This window comes from Lepidochelys olivacea, assembly GCF_965140295.1.
Source record: "Lepidochelys olivacea isolate rLepOli2 genome assembly, chromosome: 9".
Taxonomy (NCBI): domain Eukaryota; kingdom Metazoa; phylum Chordata; order Testudines; family Cheloniidae; genus Lepidochelys; species Lepidochelys olivacea.
In genome coordinates this window covers 5,355,914-5,371,817 of record NC_140419.1, presented here as the reverse complement: position 1 = coordinate 5,371,817, position 15,904 = coordinate 5,355,914, and the positions used below count along the sequence as shown (strand labels likewise).

The 15,904-nt window shown below is 48.0% G+C and overlaps 1 protein-coding gene across 6 annotated transcripts in view; it reads right to left on the bottom strand.

Annotated features, from left to right (window-relative positions):
* MASP1 (MBL associated serine protease 1) overlaps positions 1–14,499 on the bottom strand; it is a 70,526-nt gene extending 56,027 nt beyond the window's left edge. For 2 of the 6 annotated variants that reach the window (XM_084638129.1, XM_084638131.1), the window contains exons 1-2: positions 14,275–14,496; positions 11,107–11,332 (exon numbers count right to left, since the gene is read on the bottom strand). In XM_084638129.1, the coding sequence (XP_084494255.1) occupies positions 11,107–11,332; positions 14,275–14,279 (231 nt within the window). In that variant the 5' untranslated portion in view covers positions 14,280–14,496. Of the gene's footprint in view, positions 1–11,106; positions 11,333–14,274 lie in introns of all 6 variants that reach the window. The other 4 variants (XM_084638133.1, XM_084638132.1, XM_084638130.1 and 1 more) reach the window with 3 other exon arrangements.
* Positions 14,500–15,904: the final 1,405 nt, after the last annotated feature.

Genomic DNA, 15,904 nt, shown 5'->3' with positions numbered 1-15,904 from the left:
TCATATCACATTACGGGTGAGCAGTTCTCCGCTGGCGTTGGGGTCCGACGGATCCAGTGCAAACGCCAGCTGCAGACAGGGCCGGCCGCACAAAGCAGAAAGCCATCTGTATGCTCCCTGTATGGTGCCTACAAGGCAGAGGCAGCATATGGAGAATGCTAGCTCCTGGAAAAAGCTCCGGCTGGTACAAAACGCAGCAGCCCATCTGCTTGTGGACACAAGTCACTGCGAAGGCATCAGCTGGGCACTTTGCTCTCTGCTCTGCCTCACCAGGCCTCTGCCCCAGTACTCAGAGCCCTCTGTGGGATTGACCGTAGCTATCGGAGAGACACCACGCCCTCTGCAACTGTGATCTTCCACCACAGCTCCATTGGACTGGAACAACGAATCCGTCCGCCAGTAGTGGGAGGGTCACAAGCGTCAGAGACAGGAACCTTCCCAGGAGTTGGACGTAGACTGGGGAACTCCCTCCCACAAGGAGATGAGAACACCAGCTGAAATGTCAATTCAACACCTCCCCTCCCAACTGCCAGATTTAAACTGTGACTGAAGGTAGGTCTCCACCATTGGTTCTGAGCCCCAACTATCTTCAAAGCTTTGAGAGGTGTAGATCCACTGTTCTGGTCCTGATGCAGTGGAGAACCTGTCCTACATCCTTCAGATCTGACTTTCTGCTGAGACCGAGGGGGCTTGGGTCTCATGTCCCCGCTTGGCCTCATCTCTAATAACAAGAATCATCTTTGGTAATGTTGTGAGGACCCCACGGAACGTGTGGCTTATTTCATTCCAGAAGGCTGTATACGGTAAAAGCAAAGAAGCTCTGCAGACACTACTGAGTGTCCCTTTCCAATCTGTCGGGATCTCCCCTCCTGCTGTCATGTTCCCAGAGGGCCTTCAGCCCTGCCCTAGGATTGCTCTGCCTAATGAGCCGTTTAGATACATTACAAGTGGTATGTTTTGCTCTCCTCTGTCCAATTAGTGCATTCTTGGGAGGGCAAAGGAAGCAGTGATGGCTGCATTTCTTGACGGCCTGCTTTGTGCTGTTTTCCTGCTGCAGATATTTCCAGTGCTGAGCGGAAAGACAAATTCCATTTGGCGCTTACAAAATTCCATTAACTTGGGGATTTCAAAACAGATCTGCAAGGTGTCATTGCCCTGGTTATCCTTCCGCTGGTGCCGTACGAAGGGCAGGCTCTGTGCTCAACAAAACCGTTGTTGCTCTGGCTAAGTCAAAGGAGCTACGGTGATTGAAACCAGCGGACGATCTGGCCTTGAATATGAAATCTGAGGGAGCAGGGGCTGCATCTCCTGATTCAGTGTGTGCCCAAGGAGACCTCATTTCTTTTGGACCCCGCAGCAATTGTCCAAGAAGAAAGGCCAGAGTAGACTCATAAATCATTACCCTACTGATTGATCTGGGTGCAAATGGCTTTGAACTAAGAACGCGAGATTGACTGAATTGGAAAAGATAGTAAAGGGGCCAATGGCATTTGTTGTCCAACTTTTAAGAGGATTTAACATGCAGTAGAGAGAATGTTACTGTTTTTTAAACCAGGATTAAGTTCAGCGTATTCTTGCAGTGAATTTCTCCACTGCAATTGATGTTTCCCAAAGGGACATATCTTCTCTAGTGAAAATGTTGACATAATGACCCCGGACAGGGAGACTCCAAACAAACAGCCGAGATTTAATTACCAGCCAGCTCTCTGGATGTAAATGATCTACGAAAAAGTATACAGTCCTCAGCAGCAGCAGCAAATATGAGCCAGGGAGTGTGACCTTTCTGTTTATTTTACTGCCAGAGGCCTGTCACCGCGCCATGTGCTGGAGGGGATGGAGTCCATCGCAGATAAAGCGTCGCAGATACCTTCAGCAAGGACGCTGGTCTTTTCTGCGAGCCCGGCTCTGCAGCTCTTACTCACGTTAAGTAGGTGGGACTCGTCCTGTGGGAAAATGCCATCGCCCGGAAGGGTTCCAGATTCTTGCTCGATGTTTGTGTCTCTGTCCATAAAAACCTAGAAATGTCGGGCTGGAAGGGAGCTCGAGAGGTCATCTGGTTTGGTCCTGGGCACTGAGGCAGGACCAAGCATACCTAGACCACCCCTGACAGGTGTTTGTCCAGCCCATTCCTGAAAACCTCCAATGATGGGGATTCTACAGCCTTCCTGGGTCACCTGTTTCAGGACTTACCTACCCTAAGAGTTAGGAAGCGTTTAGCTGCTGCTTAAAGCGCTTGCTCACAGTTGTGATATCTCCTGCTCCTGCTTTGCCTGACTCCACGCTGACCCTCAGTTCCAATTCCTGACTTTGGCCCTGACCCTGGGCTCTCGCATCTGGCCTCTCACTCCAGCTCTGAGCCTGGGCTCTGACTTCTGACTCCTGCTCTAGCCACTGGGCATGCCCACCCACATCCCAATCACTGACATAAGAACGGCCATATTGGATCAGACCAATAGTCCATCTAGCCCAGTATCCTGTCTTCTGACAGTGGCTGGTGCCAGGTGTTTCAGAGGGAATGAACAGAACAGGGCAACTATCAAGTGATCCATCCCCTGTCATCCACTCCCACTCTGGCAGTTGGAGGTTTAGGGACACCCAGAGCTTGGGGCTGTGTGCCTGGCCATCTTGGCTAAGGGCCATTGATGGACCTATCTTCCATGAACTCATCTATTCTTTTTTGAACCCGCTTATGCTTTTGGTCTTCACAGCATCCCCTGGCAATGAGTTCCACAGATTAACTGTGGGTTGTGTGAAGAAATACTTCCTTATGTTTATTTTAAACCTGCTGCCTGTTAATTTCATTGGGTGACTCCTAGTTCCTGTGTTATGTGAAGGGGTAAATAACACTTCCCTGTTCACTTTTCTCCACACCAGTCATTATTTTATAGACCTCTGTCATATACCCCCTTAGTCGTCTCTTTTCCAAGCTGACCAGTCCCAGTCTTATTAATCTCTCTCATATGGAAGCTGTTCCACACCCCCAAACATTGTCGTTGCCCTTCTCTGTATGTTGTGCAATTCTAATATATCTTTTCTGAAAGGGGGTGACCAGAACCGCATGCAGTATTCAAGGTGTGGGCATACCATGGATTTATACAGAGGCATTATGATATTTTCTGTCTTATTATCTGTCCCTTTCCTGTTGGTTCCTAAACATTCTGTTTGTTTTTTTACCGGCCACTGCACGTTGAGTAGAGGTGTTCAGAGAACTCTCCCTGATGACTCCGAGGTCTCTTTCTTGACACTCATGCTGTGAAATCTGGAGTTTCCTGGAGAGCTGGCCAGGGATCACAGCTGTTCTGCTAGCCCAGCAGGCGGGTTGAATGAAGATTCTAGGTTCATGTACATCTTCTGGGCCACGTTTTCTAAATTGTCCTTGAAAATATGCGTGGGATTGTGCAAAGCCGGTACTTAGAGGCACTTTAGCTTGCAAATGTGCACATACAAATTAGGCAGTTAGGGACAAATCCACCATTAATGTGGAAGGACACAATTCCATGTCACCAGCAGGTCATTTAGCCCAGTTTAGGAAATGTTAAAAAGTACTCTGGGTCTCCCCCTATATACAGACCCAGGTTCTCTGGACTGGCTGATCTGCGCTCGTTGCAAGCCCAGGCTGGCAGGAATGGAGAATGGGATGAGGGCAAAGATTTCCAAAGCTGGAGCCAGTAATAAAGACAGAGCAACTCTGTCTTACCTTGGCTGCTAAGGGTCTCAAGGGGTCATTCTGGCAGGGAGGGATTAATCCGATGCAGTGGTGTCCTGGCCATCCTCTTGACTGTACACTTAAGCTGGTGACCTACGTGAATAGGGGTGAGTGACACAGGACAGTGACTGTATGTCACTGGAGGATATTCCCAGGCTGTGGGAATTTCCACTATCTGGATTGGCCAGGTGTGACGAAGTGGGACTCTTCTTAATGTTTCCTCTGAATAGTATGGGGGTGCCTCAGTTTCCTCTAGGCAGTTCTTAAGTATCTAGGTGGTGGGGTAAGGGTGTATGATCATTGCAGAGCCCTAGAGGGCCGGTGTGTGCAGGAGTCTGGACACAGAGAATGGCCGACACCCTGTTTCCTGGCAACTGATGGCCTGGGCCCTTCCCCCCTGCGAGGTGAGAGCTAAAGGGTTGGAGAACAAAGGAATCAGGTGACCACCTGGCCCGGGGAAAGGAACAAAGCCCAGAGGAGGAGGGCTGGAGGGAGTTTCAGTTTGGGGCTGGCTGGGACATGGAGTGAAGTGCAGACGTGGTTGTCTGGCTCACTGCCCCCCAAAATGGACCCAGCTGAGGGGTCCCGTTCTCTGCACCTGCAAGCTCTGTTTTAGACCATGTTCCTGTTGTCTAATAAACCTTCTGTTTTACTGGCTGGCTGAGAGTCCCGTCTGACTGCGAAGTTGGGGGGCAGGACCCTCTGGCTTCCCCAGGAGCCCCACCTGAGTGGACTCGCTGGGGGGAAGCGCACGGAGGGGCAGAGGATGCTGAATGCTCCGAGGTCAGACCCAGGAAGGTGGAAGCTGTGTGAGCTGTGTGTCCTGAAGACAGGCTGCTCACAGAAAGGCGACTACCCCAGAGTCCTGACTGGCTTCACGGGGAGCAGTTCCAGAGCATCGCCCAGGGACTCCGTGACACCAGGAATACGGCCTTTTTGAATGTCATGAATCTGACCACACATTGCGATGAAGCTTCTCTAGGAATGTTGTCGATTACATCAATATCCAGTATATCCAGACGTTCCTTTGCAGTGGTCCAAGCACTGAGCGGAGGAATCCGTACATGGGACTCTCCAAATGCCATGCACAGTGCAGGGCCGGGGAAACAACCACTGATAAAGACAAATCTGCAGGGACCCTTTTATGGCAGCAAGTTGCAGTTCCATGGAAATGTGTACAGGACAGGGGCACTCACTGATGCTCTCAAGATGGCATCGTGTGGCTTGAGCGTAGCACAAGATGTATCCACTCTGCAGTGTTATACACACTTCTAAAACCATGCAACTGGGGCACCATTTGGCCTTTCCACAGTCCAGCCTGGCCTGTGGTCTTGCAATATACTTCACTGCAGATATCTCTCAAGAGCAGGGTCTTCACCAGTTCCTTCCTCTTCTTATGGGCTAGGGATGGCAAACGAGCACAGCGCCTCAAACAACATGAGGCTGACCCTTTGCAGCCCACGCCCTGAATGCAGCTGCAGTCCTCAGGGGGATCACGTCAGTATCACAACACAATGACAGGTTTCAGAGTAACAGCCGTGTTAGTCTGTCTTCGCAAAAAGAAAAGGAGGACTTGTGGCACCTTAGAGACTAACCAATTTATTTGAGCATGAGCTTTCGTGAGCTACAGCTCACTTCATCGGATGCATACCGTGGAAACTGCAGTAGACATTATACACACACAGAGACCATGAAAAAATACCCCCTCCCACCCCACTGTCCTGCTGGTAATAGCTTATCTAAAGTGATCATCAAGTTGGGCCATTTCCAGCACAAATCCAGGTTTTCTCACCCTCCGCCCCCCCACACACAAACTCACTCTTCTGCTGGTAATAGCCCATCCAAAGTGACCACTCTCTTCACAATGTGTATGATAATCAAGGTGGGCCATTTCCAGCACAAATCCAGGTTCTCTCACTCCCTCACCCCCCTCCAAAAACCACACACACAAACTCACTCTCCTGCTGGTAATAGCTTATCCAAAGTGACCACTCTCCCTACAATGTGCATGATAATCAAGGTGGGCCATTTCCAGCACAAATCCAGGTTTTCTCACCCCCCCCCGCCACCCCCATACACACACAAACTCACTCTCCTGCTGGTAATAGCTTATCTAAAGTGATCATCAAGTTGGGCCATTTCCAGCACAAATCCAGGTTTTCTCACCCTCCCCCCCACACACAAACTCACTCTCTTGCTGGTAATAGCCCATCCAAAGTGACCACTCTCTTCACAATGTAAATACTGGCTTCTTTCACGATGCCCCCTATTGAGCAGCTTCCCTGATCCAGTGTGACTAACCACCTCTGTTTTCTCCTTCAGCTGCTCCTAAAAGCTCCCTTCTTTGGCTTGGCCTTTCCTGGCTAATCAGCCTCTCCTGCCTCTGCAACTAGTTGTGAATGCAAAATCTGCAGCCACTCGAGACACGGCTGATCTCAACAATGAAAAATCTCCTGACTTTACCTTACAGTCACGCCCTCCCCTCTGTCGGTCAGTGTGACAGCACCACCCAGAAGTTCAGAGCTCCATTGTGTTGGGTGCTGCATGAACACACAGTATGGGTTTGTCTACACGGGGAAATTGATCAGAATAGCTCTCGCAGAATAAATTTGGTGAGTGCACAAATTATTCCCAATCCAGAGTGATTTTTATTCTGGAATAGAGTGTTCACATGTGGAGCAATTCCAGAATAGCTAGACAAGCCCTCCGAGACTCTCCTTGTCCTGTCTACATTTATACACGATGCAACATGTGGGGGTTGCAAACTGAGCCCCTAATTCCAGAAAGCATTTAAGCACATGCTAAAATCTCACTGATATCAATGGGCCTTAAGTCCTAGCTTAAGTGATTTCCTGAATCAGTGCTGATGCAAAGACTGGGGAAGGAGGACGTGGGTTACAGAGGCTCGTGATGTGCAGAGTGTGATGCAATCGACTCATTCAAGGGGTTCACTTTTAATTATAATAAAGAAATTACCAGATTAAAATCAATGTCAGGAATGTCTAACCTCAGCCCTGATCCTGCTATTAAATCCGCTGGGCTGACTCCTATGACAGAGATCCCTGCTGAGGGCATAAAACTGCAGGAACACGGGGCCTTAGGCTGAAATTTTCAAATCCAGGTACGGGCTTTTGGCAGAATCCCTCCCTCGAAAGGAATGGAAGTTGTGGGTCTAGATCCCCGAGTTAGATTTGAAAACCTCAGCCCAGCACAGTAAGCTCCTTGGGGATGAGGCTGTTTCTTCCCAATTTGCCTGTAAAGAGCCTCGAGGTGACATAAACAATGAATATCATTGACTCTTGTTCCAGTGAATCTCAAGCTGCCCTGCCTCCAGGTCTATTATCCTGAGCTGAGTGAAGCTGCTTGGTCTGATTTGCAGGAGATCATGCCAACCTATTGTTATTTCGGAGTCACATCCCTGGGAGCTCCACTTTGATTTTCTGGGTCTGAGTGAGGTGAGAAATTCCACCGAAGTTGAGGCATTTCGCTTAGGGCTTGTCTACACTTACTGAGGGATCAATGTGCGGTGATTGATGCATCGGAGGTCGATTTAGCAGGTCTTGACCTGCTAAATCGACCGCAGGTCACTCTCCCGTCGACTCCTTTACTTACTCCACCTGAAGGAGAGGCGGAAGGGGAGTGGACGGGACAGCGTCTCCCGTCAGTGTTGCCTAGTGTGGACCCCGCGGTAAGTAGATCTAAGTATATTGACTTCAGCTACATTATTCACATAGCTGAAGTTGTGTAACTTAGATGGACCCCCCCCCCCCGTAGTGTAGACAAGGCCTAAGTCTCAGGTGGAACTGTGCACAAAACCACCCCTGATCGGCACCGGTTCGCCTGGAACTGAGCCAGATTTTCCCAGGAGGACCACAATCCAATAACCGCATTCCCACTAAGTAGTACCTAGGCCTTACTCTAAAGAAAAGAACAGGAGTACTTGTGGCACCTTAGAGACTAACAAATTGATTTAGTCTGTAAGGTGCCACAAAGTACTCCTGTTCTTTTTGTGGACGCAGACTAACACGGCTGCTACTCTGAAACTAGGCCTTACTCTGTGAATAGTCCCAGTGTGGTGGAGGAAGCTGTCTGACTCGAATGCAGGGGGGGAAAGAGGCAGACCTGGGGTGGGAGAGCTTGGGACAGGACAGACCTGGGGTGAATCAGGATTTTGTAGGGCAAGAGGCTGTTGTCGGCCGTTGCAGAAGCTGGAAGGTGTGCAGCGAACGAGGCTGGGGCCAGTTGGAAGAGAAGGGACAGATTCATGCTGAACGCTGTGCTGGAGAATTAGAGTCTGTCCCTGCCTCTGCCATAGAGTCCCTGTGTGATACTGGGCAAGTCACTTAAACCAGCCTTTTCACAGGTGGCCATAGCTGTGGGTTCCTCATTTTCTTGGTGCCTGACTTGAGAGGCTGGGGCCTGATTTATAGAAACGCTGGGCACTCACAGCTACAACTGAAGTCAATGCTCTGACCATATAAAGTGTGGTATAATGCTAAGTACTCTGAAAGCTCAGGTCCTAGGGGGCTCAAATCGGCCACCCCAAATTAGTGAAGACCTGTGACCTTAATGTCCCTGTGCACCACAGCTCCCCATTTGTAAAATGAGGATAATAGCACTGCCCTATCTCATAGGCAGGCTGGGAGAATAAACCCATTAATGTCTGTGAAGCACTTTGATATAAGCACCATGGAAAAACCCACAAGGAAATGAATTATTCTGTCTTCAGAGCAGAGTTGGATGGGGGCAGTAAGTGAGGGCTGGGGCCACCCACTGAACAATGAGGATAAAAGAAAAGAGAGAGTGAGCACCATCCATCCCGGGCACTGATTAAGGCAGGGATCCTCTGGAAAGAATAGTACGTGCTCATACAATTAAAGATGGTTTCATAATGCATATGTACAAGGGGGGGGGCTGAATGAAGATTGCATAGGAGACTTTAATTCTGGTATCTCCTAGCTTCTGAGGGCTCGAGATTGCTCCCTTAACATTCCTGTCATGTTGTTGTGCATGTGTGTAATTTCTTGTACTTTTCTCCTGGCCCCTCTGATACGGCTCCTTTCTAAGGTGAACAAGCCCAATCTATTCAATCTCTCTTTGTAGGAGGAATTCTTTGTGCCCTTGACTAGACTCATCACAGTCCCCAAGTCTAATTTGCCAATTCCTTGCGAGGGAGCAAGTTCTTCCTTTATTGTTTTTACAACTATTGTTTTAAAATGCGGAATGGATTTAGAGCTCCGGAAAAATTATTATTCACCTCTGAAGAGCCAGTCAGGAAGCCGAGATTTGGACATGTTCTCTGATTGGCTCAGAGGTGATTCATCCTTTGCCCTGAATTCAGCAGCTGTCAATCAGGACCCATGTCGGCTAATATGACTCTCGGCCTCAGTTGTGTTGACCTCTGGGAAACAGAGGCACATGGCTGACGCACCACTTGACCTTTCCTCTTCCTGTCCCAAGCCAGGATTTTGTTCTGTGTTACAATGATGGTCACAATGGATTAGCCCAGGTGTTTGTGCAGTGGTGATGTTGTAGAGTGCCTTGAAGAGTGCCTTATTGACTGGTCCAAAATCCATCAAAATCAATGGAGAGTCTCCCGCTCAGTTCGATGGGCCTTTAGAGCATATGCCCCCTTCATAAAATCCACCGATATTAACAAAAGCTGGGGAGATGAACCAAGGCTGGAAATCTCCATAGATTCGCACAGCCGCTTGGACACTCTCCTCAGAATTTTGGCTCAGAACTTTGTAATTATTTCATCTAAATACATACGGATAGTTTTCAGGTCACCATCAAAACAGCCAGATGGATGTTTCTGAGCGTTTCACAGCAAGAATGTAATTCCCTGGCTGAGGCTTTGCAGGATAAATTTCAGCCTGGAGCAAATTTATACAGCTGAGATCTAAAGCCCTGTAAAAAATACCAGCCTCTTATGGAAACCCAGGAGCAAGAGGAGTTCTGCTGCCAAATGGCACCAGGTGCAAATAAAAGGGATTGTTATGATGAGAACATGAGGGTTGGGGGAGGGAGTGAAGGGTAATGCTTGGAACTGGGGAGGTTCCAATGAATTCTATCTTCAAGCTCATTGCTTTTTTGTAAAGTTATATATATATGTATGTGTCTGTGACCTTTGTTCTTGGAGGAAAGCCAGGAAAAGCAGAAAGGACTAATCAAATAGCAGCGAGCGCTGTTAGTAAGGGAAACAGGCCTGCACAGTTCAAAAAACAACTAAAGCAGGAAAAATAAAATACAAATGTTTTTGTTTTGTTTTCTCAAAGCAGAAATCTAAATGAGCTGGAAACAAGAGATGGGGGCTAAGGCGTGAAATTCAGCTCCAGATCCATGCTCCTCCCATCTCAATGATCGGCGGGGTTTGGAACTGGACTCGTCTCTACTGACAACCTTCGGTAATGGTAACGTATGTCCAGTCCTATAGGCCAGGGTCAGCACAGAAAGTGGGAGCTAACTACCAATGTTTTGCTTGTCTGTACTGGCTGCTCCAGTAGGTGGCGCTCCGTGGCAGCACTGATCTCTTTGCCCCGGGACGGTAGTAAGGAAATGCGGTGTGGCTGGAGATGCTATCTTTCAGAGGAGGTGTCAGCCCAAAATCTTGGATTGCTCAGGGTTGTTACAGCTCCCACAGAGGGATGTCAACCAGAAAGTCCTACCTACCATGTGGATGACTGTAAAAGACAGCCTGGAAGTCTGGACCCAAACTTTAACAGCCAATCCCTGCTCCTGTAATGGACCAGACCAAACCTTTAGGTCTGACGACCTTTGGGAGAGTCTGGGACCAGATCCAAATGTAGTGGCTCAAGCCCATAGCTAGTGACTTGAACTGGATACAGTTTGAATCGGATACAGGACTCTTCTTCACTAGAGGGTAAGGCGGAGCCTGCAAGGATCATTTAGCTTTCAAGATGTGAGGCATGGCACATGAAAAAACCTTTCCAAATTAAAGGCATCTTCTATGCATGCTCCTGGCCTTGGCATCATGCCTTTATTATCTTTGTCACCTGCCATGATCCTGGCACATTTGCCACCACACGTTCTCCTTAGGGAGCATCACGGTGTGCTGGCATTTGGGTTCAGGTTCACACTCTGGGTCTAAGCCCTGTATCTGAACATCCTGCCTGTCCCTCTTCACAACATATTCGTTAATCCAATAAAGAACATCACCTGATCTGCCTTTGTCCCTTTTGCCATTGGCTGATAAGCGCCAACTCAGCTCCCTCTTAGTTTCCTACTTGGCAAGGCAACGCTTGTGCCCTGTGAATGAAAAAAGCTCCTCGCCCACGCTGCTGCTACACTAAGCTCTCCAACACGGCCAAGCTGCATGCCCTCCTGGCTCTTGGGCTGACACACTACAGCAACGGCACAGAGCCGTTTGGGCATCTCACCTTCACGTAGTCATATTCACAGAGGTAGGACGATTCCAGGTCAAAATGCATGAAGTAGAGCTTGATTCTAAATCCATCTGGCACAGAAATATTCCAAGTCACTTCTGAGTCACTGGGGTAGGAATCTGGGAAGTTAGGGGACTGGATCTCCCCAAACATGTCTGTTAACTCAATGGCAGCTGCACTACCAAATAGGAAGGCACAAAGGGACCAGGCCAAAAGGTACCTGCAAAACACACATGAAGATCAAATTAATGTTTCCCCAGGCTGAAACCCACCGAGGACACAATCTACTTGGTTTGTCCCACGTTCCAGGGTGGTTCTACTTTGAAAAGTGCCTGGGACCAGTACACTATGGCTTCAGGATGGCAAGTGAGGAGGTTCTTTTCACCTTCCTCTGCAGCATGGGATGTGGTCCACTTGCCAAAATCACCGGGGCATGTCTCACTTAACAATTTCCTGCCAGGTCAGGGGCCTTAGTGACACCTCGGTCTCTCATGTTCCCTCCTGGTGGCATGCAGTTTAGTCTCCTGTGATAGTCCAACTGGCAGCCTGTGGGCCAGATCTGGCCCAGGGAATGATTCCATCCAGTCCCTGAACGTGTCTGCCCCCTCAGCAGACCTGCTCTACGAAAATGGCATCCCGGAGTGGTGGCCGCCATTTTGTAGAGCACATATTTCTGCATGTGGCCCACGACGCTGCCCTGCTCAAGTAGCATCCAGCCCATGGCACTGGAAAGGTTGACTCGCCCTTTGAGCTTAAGATAGGGGTAGCCGGGTGGGATTTAACAGTCTATGCTTGGCAGGAGGTGAGACAAGATGACCTGGTGGTACCTTCTGGCCTTGAACTCTATGAAACCAGGAATGGCTCCCCCATGGGGGGATTTCCTTAAGCAGATTGTAATGACTCCAAATGGGAATTTGGTGAGATACTGGGGCAAATAATCTGACTCTGATGAGAAATGTTTAGGATCGTTAATGAACACAAGTGGTCGAGACCTCATCTCACTCAGCCGGTGGGCGCCCAAGCATCACAGTGTCCTCTGTCCCCATGCTGGGGGGCGGATGTTAGTGCTGACTCAAAGGATATAATAGGGAATCAAGTCTCTTTGAACGATATAGCACACAGGTGCAATCTACAGCTTAATATTTCCTATCTCTGCACACGGCCTCCTCACAAACCTAGGGTATCTAACACTTTCTGAGGAACAGACAGGGGGCAGCAAAGTATCCTGCTAACTAATGCTGCGTTGTTCAGGAAATGTTAATTTAATGGAAGAATAAACATGCAAAAGTTTAATAAAATAATGGAGCTTTTAAAATAGGCTTAATGAAAGAATCAGGGGTATAACAGCTAAGTCTTATTATTGCTACTTACCCTCATCTCACTAAACTTGGATCACTGAGGGTTTGTAGACACTATCTACACTGCCGGGATGGGTTGTCTCATCAGCGTAGGTAATCCAAAGGCAGACACTAACTAGGTCAATGAAAGGATTCTGCCATTGACCTAGTGCTGTCTACACCAGGAGTTAGATCGACATAACTACGTCGCTCAGAGGTGTGGATTTCTCATGCCCCTGAGAGACGTAGCTAGGCCAATGTAAGTTCCCAGTGTAGACCAGTGCTGACTCTCCAAGTGTCTATATCTCCATAACTGCACTACAATAGACGTATTGTGTATGTTATGTAGGGAGAGGCTAAAGTTAAATTTTTATCCATTTCCCTCTTTTCTGTTTGTGAGTCTTCTTTCTTTCTTTCTCTTGGGAGTAGGTATTATCCCCATTTTACAGATGGGGAAACTGAGGCCCAGAGAGGTTAAGGCTCAGATCCTCAAAGGCAGGTAGGCTCCTAATTTCTACTGAAATCACTGGAAGTGAGCACCCATGTCTCAGGCTTTCTGTCCGGTTCTGGGCCTAGGTGACTTGCCCGAAGTCACAACAGAGTTTGGATTCTTCGCCTGTCTCAGGTCCCAGGAAATTAATGCTGATAATCCAGCCATCCTGATGTCCAGTCTTGTGCGTTTTTCCAGCACAAAAATCTAATATAATTAAGTATTTTTTTTTAACAAAACCCGTGAAAACAGGAGGTCTGCTTGGCGTGAGACATTCGGCTTGAAGCTGACCAGAACCGAAGCAGTTTAGTTCCATTATCCAAGTGGATAAAGTGCAACAGTAAAGGGACCGTGTCAAAAGTCAAATCCATTAAAAATAAGTTTTAAAAACTAGACACTCAGGTTTTGACGTTCGGAAGCCATTAAAGGCAGCAGAACTATTTATCCACAAAGCCTGGACAAATGTTTGCAAGATCAGCGTCGGAGTTAGTTATGCCAGTGAAGAAATTAAAAGGGTATCTACGAATTCTTTTTAGCCTGATGGAGCCCTTTTAAAAGCGGGGCCGTGGTTCTGTGTACCACAGGCACTTTCCTCAGGTTTTGCTGAGACGCAGAGAAAGGTAACGAGAACTGAGACCTTTGGATTGATTTTTCTCTCAACGCAAGTGAGTTTTAGCATACAACTTTTTGATGGCTTCTTCGAAACCACAAAAATGTGTGAAGGGAAAAATCTGTTTCTCTTCTCGTTGAAATACATTTGGGGGGGGGGCAGATCTGTAGCTGGTGTAAACCGTATAAGCCTCCTTGACTTTGATGGAGCTATGCGACTTTGCACCAGCTCAAGATTTGGCCTGTTATGTCTTTGCTTTGCTTGCTCAGTAACAGAGGAGGAAAAATAAGATCAAACTTCTCTGCCATGCCAGGAAAGTCTTATCCTCAGGAAAGGGAGAAAAGTGACTTTGGTGTGAACAGAGAAACAGAAACACGTACAGTATGTAACACCTCTGCTGAAACTCACACATTTCAGAATCCCAGCGAACCCTGTGTAAATACAGCACTCAGCGGCAATGATATCACGCGATTTCTTTGCAACCCAAAAAAGCCAGCCTGCATGGCGAGTCATAAGCTAGAATTCCTGGGGACTCTGGCACGCAATCCCAGCCCTGGCATGGAGTCGAGATGCGGGCAATGTTTTATTTGTTGCTTGCCTCACAGACTAAGCAATAAAAAAAAAGCAATCGTCAAAGTAAAGTATTTTCCAGAGGCAAATCCCCTCCCCAACCCTGCCCAAATAGCACGGGAATCCCCTTGTCAGTTTCCCAGATGGGTACTTACCTCATTTTGCTGCTGTTTGTGTTTTCTGATCTGCTTGCACTGAGGGTGTTTTTGGTATAGGCTGTCTTGTCCCAAACGCTCCTCTGTCTGCCTTATCTTTGTTCAATACAGATTTGTGTGTGTGTGTGTGTGTGTGTCTGGAGTTGTCTGGCATTCTCCATGCAGGTCACGCCTTCCTCTGCCTGCTACAGTTCTACACACACAAACCTGACTGTGCTGAAACTGTCCTCCACTCAGCCAGGCTGTTCTCACAGTCCCTCCTCTCACTCCACAGGGATGTCTCCTGGACTTCAACAAAAGCCATAGGGCTCAGCTAGGTTTTTGTCTCTAAATCTGCAAGGGTATGTGTGTGTGTGTTTGTGTTGTAAGTTTTTTTTCCAGGCTGCTGTGCCAGATGGCTAAAATTTGCTTCTCAACAGGGCGCGCTGCAAAGACACCAGCACAAGATGAGCTGGGAATGTATGAAACACAAAATTGTCCAACATAAATAACTGAAATTAGACTTGGGCCGGGGCGCTGGAATTCAGATATGGGTTTTTGGGACCAGATTTCAGCCTCTCCCCACCACAGCTCCAAAGTTCAGAGTTTGGGGTTCCACTCTGGTTTCAGAGAAAGATTCTAATCACGACAGTCAGATCTAGGCTCAGATCCAGGTTTCCAACCCCCGCAAAGCTCAGAAGGGGTTGGGTTCAGGATTGTCATTCTGGGGTTAACAGCAACATTCAGATCTGGGTTTGGTTCTGGATTTAGAGCCCCTTAAAGCTCAGGGATGCAGGCCTTTGATTCAGGCACATCTCTAAAAGGAACAGCTAAAACCATGAATGCTTTCCTACCCTAAATAGATTCATTTCCCCCTTTCTCTGAACAAAAGGAGTGACTTGCCTGTAACACATACAGGGAACAAAATCTATATGGGGTGCAAACAAGGGGACCGTCAGCCAGGAATCAAAGGGAGCACCCACTCCTCTGCCAGATAAGATGCTCTTTGAGAGTTTCAGAGTAAAATTTTAATAGCTATTTGCCGATGTCTGCTTAATCCGGTTAATGTAAATCCTGCAGACACCCAGAGGCAGGCCTGGGTACATACGCAGCATGTTAAACACACACCCAGGCAAGGAAAGCAACCAGGCAGGGAAATGAAGATATGTTGGCACAACTTATTCTAAACAGCATGTTTCTAAAACCTTCCAGGACTTCACCAACTCTCTGATGCAGGGCTGAGGCTCTGCAATCAGAGGGGACCTGTTGATTTAAGACCTGTACTTCTGGAGGAAAGGCCTTCATCTTCTATAACTCCTTGAGACCTCCAAGATCATTATAAATGAAAGAAGGAAACTATTTCGCTCTGCTTTTGTCCATGTTTCCTGTCAGCAGTTGGTATGCTGTCAGTTTCACTGCTGCCCTCTGTTGTTTGTGTGGGACTCCTCTTCAGCCACAGGGGAAGAAATAACGTGTGTTTCTTTTAAAATAGGAAAATGTTATTGTAAAACCACAAAAACCCGGCTGGGGGCTCTGAGGGAGGAGCTGTTGCTGCTATTTACCTCCTAATGCCTGTTTATTTAGGAAGTTTTAACAGGTCATCATGACACAAGCACCAGGATTCTGTCTTTACTTAGAAACCCACCCAAAC